Below are 12,019 nucleotides of genomic sequence, written 5' to 3'. Positions count from 1 at the left end.
TCAGCTATGATTTCTCTCCTGTCCCCACTGTATTTTTTTTTTTTTTATGCCAGTACCCACGTATTTAGCATAGCAAGTAATCTGGAGGCTAAACCTCCCCAGAGCATTACAGTTAATAACAGAGCTAATTCCACTTAGTTATTCATTTGTTATGTGCAATAGAGTCGATGCAAAGAACTTCCAGATTACTCACATTCTCTGCCAGCATTTCCATTAACTGGCTGATACTTTCACAAGGTTACCACAGATGTAGAACATAGTGGAAAGTGGACCACTCGCAACAAGAGGCACACACACATTGATGTTTTTGCAGGAATTTCAGTAAAATAAGTCTGCATTGAGACTACAGAGAAGGTGGTCAGCTGGTACGGTATATTTAAGTACGTGTGGGATCTATTTCCTTTTCAAATTGTGCACTAATTTTGCTCCGTTTAACATGGGAAGAGGAGAAGGAAAGCCCCGATTCACTTCTCACCTGTTGCTTTCCGTTCTGCTGCAGGGAGCCGCCTGCAGGCGCGGTGCCGGGCAGCGGGGGGTCCCGAAAGTCTCCGAGCTCCGGACCGGGCGCAGCCGCTGCCGGTACGCCGGGGCCCCCTGCGGGCGGGCGGCTGCCGGAGCTGCTGTCAGCGCGGTCTCAGCCCCTCGCCGGGCTGCTCCGCTAACAGCGATAGCTGCCCTGTGATTTCCTCCGAGCTGGAAAGGTGCTGGAGGGACTCGAGCGAACGGCACAGAACTGCATCAGGGGAGGGTCGGAGATGGTTAGGAGAAGATTCTGCCCCAGAGGGCGGTGGGCAGGGAACAGGCTGTCCAGCGCAGTGGGCACGGCCCTGAGCTGACGGAACTCAAAGACTGTTTGGACGCCGCTTTCAGACATAGGGTTTGTTTTTTGGGTGGTGCAGTGTGGAGCGAGGGGTTGGACTCAGTCATCTTTAAGGGTGCCTTCCACCTCGGGACGTCCCGTGGCTCTGTGAATCGTGTGCCCCTGCGCTGCGTGCAGAATTTCCGCGGAAGGAAGGGAGCCGCCAAGCAAAGATCAGCGCCACCGGCACTCCTCAAGCTCCGCGGGACGGATGCAGAAAGGCAGGGCTGCTCTCGGAATAAAACACCGTCCAGACTTTTTTTTTTTTTTTCGGAGATGGAGGGAGAGGCGGCTGAGCACCTCTTTGCCGTGGGTAGCTACTCACGCACACTCCCGTCCCAGCGCGGGACAGCGGAGAGAACTCCCTAAAAACCAAGAGCTGGAGCCGTGCGGCCACCGCTGCCTGCCGGGGCTGGAACACAGAGCAGGAGGGGTTGAAAAGGGGGCGCGGCCGCGGCACTCAGCACCCGGGAGAGCTCCGCCGCCGCCGCGCATGCCCCGGCCCCGCGGGAACGGATATAAGCGCGGCGGCCGCACCGCCCCACCAAGCGGCACAGCCGCTGCCTGCCGTGTTCCGACGGTTCGCTCTCCGGCGCTGGGAAGCGAAGCTTCCGCCGTCCCCGAGCATGGGATGGATGAGCCGTGCGAGCGCGACTCCTGCTCGGCGGCCGCCGGCATAAAAGAAGGAGCGGGTCGGGATCCCTGGGACGCACCGCTGGATTTGCTGGAAGGCGGCCAGATGGGCAACAAGAGCAATGTGTCCTTCCTGCAGCTCTTCAAGAACTTCAATTTGGAACGAGCCGATGGGATGCAAGGAGACAGCTCCGACGTGGTGCGGATTGTCATCTCCCTGGTGTACTCCGTGGTGTGTGCCCTGGGGCTGGTGGGCAACCTGCTGGTTCTCTACCTGATGAAAAGCAAGCAAGGCTGGAGGAAGTCCTCCATCAACCTCTTTGTGACGAGCCTGGCTGTGACTGACTTCCAGTTTGTGCTGACCTTACCCTTCTGGGCTGTGGAAAATGCCCTAGATTTCAACTGGCTCTTCGGCAAAGCTATGTGTAAGATTGTCTCCTATGTGACAGCCATGAACATGTATGCCAGTGTCTTCTTCCTCACTGCCATGAGTGTGGCTCGATATCGCTCTGTGGCTTCAGCCTTGAAGAACCAGGGGCGAGGTGACCCTCTGGGTGGCTGCTGCTCTGCCAAGTGGCTTTGTGCATTCATCTGGTTGTTAGCAATCCTGGCTTCTCTGCCCCAAGCCATTTTTTCCACCACTGCCACCGTCTTTGATGATGTCCTCTGCCTTGTAAAGTTCCCCGAGGGCCGAGGCAGCAATGCACAGTTCTGGCTGGGTCTGTACCAAACCCAAAAGGTGCTGCTGGGCTTCGTGCTGCCTCTGGCCATTATCAGCCTCTGCTACTTGCTCCTGGTGCGCTTCATCAGTGACAAGCACGTTGGCAGTACCTGCAGTGGTCCCAGCACCAAACGCCGCTCTAAAGTGACTAAGTCAGTGTCCATCGTGGTGCTGTCATTCTTCTTGTGCTGGCTGCCCAACCAAGCACTCACAACGTGGGGCATCCTCATCAAGCTCAATGTGGTGCACTTCAGTGCTGAGTATTTCCTCTCCCAGGTGTACCTCTTCCCCATCAGCGTGTGCCTGGCACACTCCAACAGCTGCCTCAACCCCGTCCTCTACTGCCTGATGCGCAGGGAGTTCCGCAAGGCACTGAAGAGCCTCCTCTGGAGGATCACCTCGCCTTCTCTCACCACCATGCGTCCTTTCACTGATACCACCAAGCCAGAGCAGGAGGAGCAAGCCCTGCATGCCTTGGTGCCTGCCCACCCTGTTGCACCTGCTGCAGCTGCAGCTGCGGCTGCCCAACCGGAGCTGGCTTACTACCCACCTGGGGTGGTGGTGTACAGCAGCCGATGTGACATGCTGCCCACTGCCTCCATGGAGCAACAGTACTGAGATGGCTTTGGGGATGGGACTGGGAGGGGGTTCTGTGCAGGATGTGGCCCTGGGACATTGAATGCCTGTTAGGAACAAGGGGAGGTGAGATAGGTGGGCAAGGGTGGGAGAAGCTTTTCTGGAGTTGTCTGCTCTTGGAAGCTGTGTGATGAAAATTATCTTGAAAGTGTGCCCCAGAATGGAGAACAGGAGGAGGAAGGGATGTTGTGGGATGCTAGGCATCAGGGGGTCTCTCAGAGATGCTTTTCATTACTTGCACTTGTCCTGGCTCCTGCTGGAGCTCCAGCTGAGGGCTCAGCCAGCAAGGGTGAGGCTGGTTGGGGTGAAGCAAGGCTGTTCCACAGCATCTTGGCATGGGCATGAAGGGGCCAGGAAAAGCAGGTACAGGGCTCCTGCTTGTTCAGGCTCAACTCTTTTCTCCCTTCCTAGGGACCAACCAAGAGGGGAGAAGGAGTGCTGTGCTTCTCTTTGAATCCTTGCAGGATCTACTTCTCCAGCTTCTTCATCCCCTCTGCTACTACCGGCATACAGAGCAGGATAACAGATACTGGACATCCAAGGAGAAAGCCTGGGACAGGACTTGCAGCTTCACGAAGAGGGGTTGCTTTGGTTGGCTTTGGAGGGAAGGGAGTTGCACCCTACCACCTCTTAACAGCCCAGCTGTTAAGGCATCTGTCCAGGCATATGGAGACTGCAGGTTCTGTTCTGTGCCTCAGACTGCTGGGCAGCTCACTCCAGCAGATCAGCACAATTGTAAATAAAGGAGAAAAAGGGGAAAAAAATCTACTTCAAACTGTTTGCTCCAGGATACTTCTTATTTCAGCTAAAACAAATCACAAAGTTTTGTGGGATCTGCACTGAGACTTGCCAGTGTTTCAGTTAACTCAGTCTCAAATCCTAAGGTGTGAGAAGCCCAAGAAGCTGCAGTTCAGCACCCCAGAGAAGGGCAGAAACTTCCTGTCCCAACCAGTGTTCCAACGAAACAGCTGGGGAATAATTTGGGATTGATCTGAAACGAACTTGTAAAAGCATGGGAAAAAAAAAAAAAGTGCAGTTCCAAGTTGTGAAACTTCTTATGTTAAGGTTATATATTTTCTAATTGTTTATAATTTTTAATTTTCTTTTTTTTTTTTTTAAAGTATGGTAAAAGATTTTAAAAGAAAAGGTCAAAGTTTGTTCTTTTTTAGAAGATAGATAAACTTTTTTTTTTTTTTTTTTTTTTTGGTCAAAGAGTGTTGATTAATACCCAGAAGTGCAAATGGGTTGAAAATATCAACCCAATATTTAAAAAATGCTCTCTATTTCCACTTTCCTCTCCTGTAGTGTAATTCCAATGTGTACTTGACTCTGTGAGGGGGAAGTGTTTCTGTAGAGGGCTGTTTGTCACCTCTAAGCACAGATACAGAGCAAACTCACTATTTCTGTTTGGAGAAAAATGCCTTTAGTAGCAATTATGTCTTGCAGAATCCTTTGGGTTTACTGTACATGTCAGTAAATCCTGTTGTAAAATTCCAGTTTGGTCTGGAAGCAGCTGGTTCTGCTTCTTGCAATGAGACACTGTTCTTTCATTTGAGTCAGCAGAGACTTTTACTGCAGCCTTGGTTGCCTCTAATGGGGAAGATCCTGAGATTTGGAAGGAGCCTGGAGAACAGCAGAAATGAGCTGGCAGCTGATGCATGTATTTACAAAGATGCAAAAACTCTGGAAAAAATGCAGACAGACAAACAAACAAAAAAACCCCACAACAGATGCCTGCAGAAGATCTGGAGCACTTAAGTACTGTACAAGAATCCCTCTAAGTTCCTAAATGTTGATTCGGATGCCAGTTGAAGTGTGTAGGTACTTAAATATTAACTGGAAAACTTTTTGTGCCTAAAGTCTGCTACTGAGCATGCCTGAATCTACTTAAGTTTGTAGCACTGTTTATGTTTCATGGGGATCCTGCACACAGGACTGGCTGCTGTGTGCACCGTAAGCCATGGAGGCAGCTCTGCACCCTGACACAGAACACCCTGTACCAGGCCACACAAAGTTAAGAGGGGATGTAAGCTTAGCTGATTCTCCCTGTCCCTTTGTTTAGATGTGCTTCTCCTGTGCTATCTTTGATGCATGCGCAGACTATGCTCTTTCCTCTTGCCTTTTTAAAAACTGCAGAGCTCTTGATCACAGTGTAGGAAATGCTCCTTTTCACCTTTCGTATTACTGGGGATGTGCTTGAATCCTCTGGCTTGAAAGAGTTTCCTGTTGCATGAGATGCTCACTGTTGCAGGGTCAGAAAGGGAATGCAAGCCATTGAATGATACTTTGTAGCATAATGGTGAGGGCATGAGCCCTAGAGAAGAAGGGTTTTTTTTCTCTTGTGCAAGAGAAATTGGATTCAGGCCTGAATTCTAGGTTTAACCTTCTTGAGGATAATGATTAACTAGTTGGCTTTATGATTACATGCTTGTCCTTGCTTCCAGGTCCTGGTTCAATTAATGTCTCAGTGCTGTACATGATGAAGCAGCTTCCACAGATTGGGAGCTTTTTGACCCTAAGAATCCAGTAGTCTAATGTGTCAGAAGATTTGCAAGGAATGCAGCTGGGTTTCATACATTCTAGGGAGAAAGCCCTAATACTTGTGCTAGCAGATAACTACACTGTTGCCTGAGGAGAAAGGTGCCGTGAACACCTTAATCCAGAGTTCAGACAGGCCTAAACATACTTCTGTAGGACAGGAGCAAGTAGCTGAATGAAGAGGAGAAATGGACCTTGAAACCACATTCTTTTCTTGGTGTTGGCTATTGAGCAGCGTATCTTCTTGTGTGGTTTGCTGCATCTGTAATTTCTATTCTCAGACGCTTTAATGCTCCTGTGCACTGCATGGTAAGCTATCGAAGTATCTAACGCACAGTTTTGAATTTCAGTAGGTGGTGAATTGCCTAAAAGACATCTTCTGTGGTGGTCAGCATGACAAAACTCGTGTTTTTGTGGATGTCAGTGTACACAGTTTTATGGCAGCAAAATAGCACATAGTTGAGGACAACCCACAACTAGTCCAGAATCCTAGCAAGTTTTGGTGATCAGAGAAAGCCTCAGATGTCCAGCCACTGAAGATACAGAACTCTTTTGTATGGGAAATCACTCAAATAAGAAAAATGCTTTGGGTGTGTTGAGAGGGACCTGACTGATTTCGTAAAGGTCATCTGTGTCTTAAGCCACTGGGTCTAAGTCACAGATACGGTATTTGAAAGAGACACGACCTACCCACAACTGGTCAAATGTTGGTTTGAACCTGACCTGCAGTTCCAGCTACATAGTTGGCCAGTATGCACAAGCAGAGAGAAGTTTTATTCCACATGTGCTGTGAATTGTAACTATCTGTGCATGAAATCTGGGCTCTGTTGTACAGGAAGCGGCACCAACCTGCACACTGTACGTGCTTGATGTGCACACAGTCTTAGGACTGTGGCCACAGCAGAAGGTCATTGCAGCTCCAGCTTTGAGACTGTATGGTATTGTGGGTTGTCCTAAATAAACAGTAAGTACAACACTCTTCAAGAATACTTCTATTTCCTTCAAATGTTTGTGTTTTCATTTGTAACAGTCACGTTTTCATGGAATGAAATAAACACGGCTGAAATAAAACAACACGTACTGAGTTCTTTAAGAGATTTTGCGACACATCTTGTCCTATTAGAGATTCCCCTCGGGATGCTGGTGGAGAGGAACATGTTGCTAAGGAACGATAGGAACCCAAAGGTGTAGGCTGACACCTAGTGACTGCCTGTAAGATTCTGAAAAGCCCAGATACTCTGATGCCGACACTGATTGCTTAAAAAATTCTAAATGCTCACTCTCCTACCTCCCCCAGGTAATGAACTGAGCTCTTGAAATGTTAACAACCTCAAACTGAATTTCCAGGTCTCTCTTTGAAATGCCTCTTCAGTATAAATATTATGTCACTTTCTCTTTGAATTATTTTTGCCACAACTCTAGCAGTATAAAACATGAAAACCCATTCATTTCCTTTCAGTACGTCTTTCTTTAGAAATTTATTGTTTAGTTGAGTGCCTGCACAGAAGGCTTTGATCCAGTATACGTGGGTATACATGAGCTTGGGCAGGCATCAGTGCAGATGCACTGCAGCTCAAGGACATTAAGACTGACAGATTAAATCTGTAATTATGATGAGGGTTATTTTACTCCTATTTTGGAAGAAAATTCTGATTAAGGTGTATTGAAAATACTTTTCTTCATCATGATTATTTATCTATAAGAGCTTCTTCCAGACACAGTCTCAGTGTCAGCTACTGCAGTAGAGGTTGAGACAAAGTCTACAAGAAAAGGCTGGGCAGACAGTTAACTCATTCCTTTGGGAGAGTGTAGCTGCTAACATGCCTTACATATCGTCCCTAGTTGCAGGGATTTTTTCTTCTTAGAACAGGCACTTTCAGCTCCAAATGAACTTGCACATGATGTGCACAGGTTTCTCAAGCTTCTATTTGTGCATAGCCTTAGAGTCATTCCCAAAACTGTAAAACATAGGCTAATGAGATGCCAGAGTAAATTGAGGGGAAAAAAAAAGAACTCCCCCCCCAAAAAAAAACAACCAAACAAACAAAAAAACCCAAACAACAAACCAAACACACAAAAACAAACAAACAACAACAAAACACCTAAAACAAAACAAAACAAATCCAAAATAGAAGCAAACAAAAACTGACTGGAGACAGAAAAGTTTTGCCTTTTTTTGTGCAAGTTTTTTGAAATTTTGACCTATACTCTTATGGAGTGCTAGAAAAAAGTTAAAGTGACCCACAGCAGACTGTCCACTTTGGGAAAAAGCGAAATAAAGTAGTTCATTCAGATGCTAACTCCTTTCCTCACTCACCTACTTACTGTGAAAATGAAGTAGTATTTCTCCACGGGATCTGTGTTGTTCCTTGCTCAGGCCAACACTCACTGTACAGTGATCAGGTTCAACGCTCACTTCTAGTGCCAGTGTTCAACTAAGCTTTCTACTTTTGTTCAGAAGTCATGCCTAACCTCATGCTGAATGAAATTGCAATCCAGAGGAAAAATGACTCCTCTCTGCATTTATGAAAAAGACTCTGATCAGCTCAGACAAAAAATATGAAAATCAAATTCCTTCAATTTCCCTTTCAGGCCAAAGGCTGAAGCTGAGATAATAAAGCTGCTATTTTTATCTACCAACAATTAGTTCTGAGTTAAAATGACAGGAAAATCACAGCTGATACACCTGATAATCCTCCGTGAAGTTACCATTGATTTGGTGGATAAGAGGAGAGCAGCAAGTGTTGATTATCTCAAGCTAAATAAGACTTTTGATGCTCTTTCCCATGACATTTCATAAAATCACAGTCATAGGGGCTGGAGGGGACTTCTGGAGATCTGCTAAAGCAGGTTCCCTACAGAACATTCCACAGGAAAGCATCCAGGGTTTTAAAAAATATTTTAAGAGAAGGAGACTCCACAACATCTCTGAACAGCCTGTTTCAGTGCTGTGTCACCTTCAGAATCAAGAAGATCTTTTTCATCTTCACAGAGGAAAGAAGATGAAGCAGAATAGTCTGCTGCCCCTTGTCATATTTCTGGGCACCACTGAAAAAACCCTGACTCATCCACTTCATATCTACCCTTTAGATATGTATAAGAGTTGGTAGGGTTCCCTCTCAGTCTGCTCCAGATTAAATAGTCTCAGGTCTTTCATTCTGTCCTCATAAGAGTGATGACCCATGTCCCTAATCATTTTTATAGCCCTACACTACACTGATGAAGATGTTAAACAAGACTGGACTCAGTAGTGATGCCTGGGGAGCACCAGTTACAGGCCTTCAATGATCACAACTATCTGAGCTCTTCCAGTCGGATAGTTCCCAGTCCACCTCACTGTCCACTCACCTATCCCACGCTTCCAAAGCCTACCTATAAGGATATTATGGCAGACAATGGCAAAAGTTTTGCTGAAGTAAAGGTACACAACATCCACTGCTATACCTTCATTTACTCAGCTTGGACATCCCAGAAGGCTACTTCATTGGTCACCACGATTTCCCTTGGTGAATCCATGTGGACTACGCCTGATAAACTTCTTTTCTTCTAATTGCTTGGAGATGACATCCAGAGCAAGTTGTTCTATCACCTTCCCGTGGAACTGCTGACCGGCCTGTGGTTTCCCAGATTCTTCTTATTGCCCCTACTGAAGATTGGAGTGACTTTGGCTTTCCTTCAGTCTTCTGATACCTATTCTCTTCTCCATGACCTTCCATAGAATAGCTGATAAAATATGGACTAGATAAGTGGAAAGCGAACTGTACTGAAACTGGCTGAATTGTTGGGCCTAAAGAGTTGCAATCAGCATCACGAAGATCACTTGGAGATCAGTAACCAGAAGAATATGTGAGGTCAAAACAAAAACCAATCCTGTTCAAGACATTACCAATGATCTAACCATGGAACAGAATGTAGCCCAACAAATAATTCAAAAGTTGGAGTGGCTGATATACCAGAATGTTTTGCCACCACCATTCATAGGAATCTCAATAGACTGAAGAAATGGTCTGACAAGAACCTCAAACAAAGAAACTGCAATGTCCTGCACTAGGGTATGGACAGTGCCCACACAATGGTCAGGCTGGGGCTGAGTGGTGGAGAAGCAGACTGGCAGGAAATAACCTGTATACTCTTTTGGACAAGTTGAATATGGGCCAGAGAGGCGCTCTTGCAGCAAAGAAAACTGACAGCTTTCTAGTTAGAGCATCACCAGCAGGTCAGGGGAGATGATCCCCACTCTGCTCAGCTCTGATGAAGCCACATCAGAAATGCTGCATCCAGTTTTATTCTCTCCAGAACAAAGAGAGAGAGAGAGAGAGAGACTTACTGGAGGGAATTCATCAGTGAGGGACCATGAAGATGACGGAGGACTTGGAGTATCTGACATGCAAGGAGAGGCTGAGAGAGCTGGGATTTGTTAGTCTGGAGCTGAGCACACTCAGAAGGATCTTATCAATAAATATCTGCTGGCACCAGGGGTGTAGAGGAACAGAAAACAAACCCAGACTTCTCAGTGCTATCCGGAGAATGGACAACAGGGAATAGGCAGAAACAGAAATGCATTAAATTTCACCTAAATATAGGAAAAAAACTTTTTTTTTTTTTTTTTTAATGATACAGTCAAGCACTGGGGCAGATTGCCCAAAGAACACAGAGTCTCCATCTCTGGAGGTACTCACAACATGACTGGCCACACTCTTGATCAGCCTATTTTAGCTGACTGTGCCCTGAGCAGCAGCACTGAACTGAATGATCTCCATCAGCAACACACAATCACGTTGTGATTCTGTGTGGTTCCATGATGGCAAGTAAGTTGTGAGTACCCCTTTGTTCCAATACAACAGAGTAAATGTACTTCTGTATTACCTGACATTTATTCTGAAAAACCTCTAAAAATTTCAGTTTCCATAGTAAAATCACTTTCTATAATATATTTCAAATAAACTCATGTTACATATTTATAATAATAAACACTTAGACTTCAAAGTTGAGTGTGCTATTTTCTACTTCCACTGCAAGCTCAGAGGATTGAGAGAAAATATAACTTAATTTTTATTTCATCAAAGTCATTTCCTACTGAGCTCCAGTACCTTTTTTTATAGGTAGTGATACACATATATGGTAGAGTACTCCTTATGAACTGAAGGAAGCAGGAATCCTATTGCTCTGAGGATGTAGTTGGGGTATCAAATAATTGCTGAACCTGTGCAGACAACCATAAATAATGGAAGTACCTAGTTTGAATGTAAGATCTGGGGATACATTTTCAGAGATCACAGAATCGTAGATGGCTTGGGTTAGAAGGGAACATTAAGCTCACCCAGTTCCAATGGCCTGCCATGGGCTGGCAGCCCCTCAGGCTGCCCAGGGCCCCATCCAGCCCAGCTTTGAGCACCTCCAGGGATGGGGCAGCACCGCTCTCTGGGCAGCAGTGCCAGCGCCTCACCACTCTGAGTAAACAACTTCTTCCAAATATCTGACCATCTTCATGACTCTCCTCTAGACCCGATCCAATAGCTCCAGTGTCATTCTTGTGCTGGGGACCTCAGACCTGGGTGCAGAACTGCATCTGGAGCAGTGCAATCCCCTCCCTGCCCCTGCTGCCACCCCTCTGTTGATGCAGCCCAAGAAACTGTTGGCCTCCTGGGCTGTGAGAGCATGCTGCTGGCTTATGTCCTGTTTTTTTTTCATCAGAATGCCCATCTCCACAGGGCTGTTCTCAACTAGCTCTTCTCCCTCTCTACACTCATCTCTGGGATTGCACCAACTGAAATGCAACACTTCTCACTAGGCTATACTGAACCTCATTAAGTTCACATGGGTTCAATCTTGTCCAAGTCCCCTTGGATGGCATCCCTTCCTTCTGTTGTACCAACTACACCACACAGCTTGGTGTCATCAGCAAACATGCTGAGGGTGCACTCCATGCCACTGTCTCAGGTGTAGACTGAAATCTTGGATTTCAAGCACAAAAAAAAAAAAAAAAAGAAAATCAAACATTACAAAAGGAATTTAAAGACACTTTCAGAAAGGAACAACATTCTTTGATAATGTGCCATCTCTCTCTCAGAGGCAGGGTAGCTTTAACAACTGTTTACTGCCAATGTTTGCAATGTTCCAGCAGTCATTATTTTTTAAGGTCCTACCTATTGGGATTAGGCATTATGTAGGAATATTAGCTCTTATTTAAGAAACAGTTGTTTCAGCTCTCCTTAAAATCCCTGGAATCCCATAACTTGCAAATTGTATTTCAAGATGGCATTTTTTGCATGAAAATAATAAATAAAGAAATAAACAAACAAAACCCAAAATAAGACAGCACTGAAAAAAAAGAAACAAGCTGGGATGCATCTGTCTTTATATTGTGATCTTCCAGCCATGCAGCTCCAGACTTTGGATCCCAGCTTTTAACAACAAGCATTACTTCTGGAACTTTTTCCTTTCCTTCATGCCAGTAAGACTTTCTGCTTAAGACTTCCAATAAAATTTCTGCTATATTTCACTTTGTCCCCCCCTTACTTATTGATAACAGAAGCCCTGAAAGCAGAAGTTATGGGGAGTAACACTGCCTCTTGTCCTGTTCCTTCTACACAATGCACCTTACCTGTTAGGAACTAATGCTGCAAAAATTA

At 45.8% G+C, this 12,019-nt stretch overlaps 1 protein-coding gene across 2 annotated transcripts; it reads left to right on the top strand.

The window, feature by feature from the left end:
* Positions 1-1,132: 1,132 nt before the first annotated feature.
* RXFP3 (relaxin family peptide receptor 3) lies at positions 1,133-3,882 on the top strand. Of its 2 annotated transcripts, XM_090131990.1 has the most exons (2): positions 1,133-2,824; positions 3,261-3,882. In XM_090131990.1, the coding sequence occupies exons 1-2, from the start codon at positions 1,353-1,355 to the stop codon at positions 3,301-3,303; spliced, it is 1,515 nt and encodes a 504-aa protein (XP_089988116.1). In that variant the 5' UTR covers positions 1,133-1,352; the 3' UTR covers positions 3,304-3,882. The 2 variants fall into 2 exon arrangements, with proteins under 2 accessions (XP_089988116.1, XP_031464278.2); XM_031608418.2 differs by having other exon boundaries at positions 1,139-3,882.
* Positions 3,883-12,019: the final 8,137 nt, after the last annotated feature.

Source organism: Phasianus colchicus, chromosome Z (assembly GCF_987193195.1).
Source record: "Phasianus colchicus chromosome Z, bPhaCol1.hap1.1, whole genome shotgun sequence".
In the NCBI taxonomy this organism is placed as follows: domain Eukaryota; kingdom Metazoa; phylum Chordata; class Aves; order Galliformes; family Phasianidae; genus Phasianus; species Phasianus colchicus.
Note: the sequence above shows the minus strand (reverse complement) of the source record. Positions and strands in the feature narration are given on the sequence as shown.

What these genes read in the sequence shown, in the direction of transcription:
- RXFP3 (XM_090131990.1), top strand. Translation starts at nt 1,353, where the DNA reads ATGCCCCGGCCCCGCGGGAACGGATATAAGCGCGGCGGCCGCACCGCC. An exon ending in ACTGCCTCCATGGAGCAACA is followed by an intron (nt 2,825 to 3,260) that starts GTACTGAGATGG and finishes CTCCCTTCCTAG; the next exon opens with GGACCAACCAAGAGGGGAGA.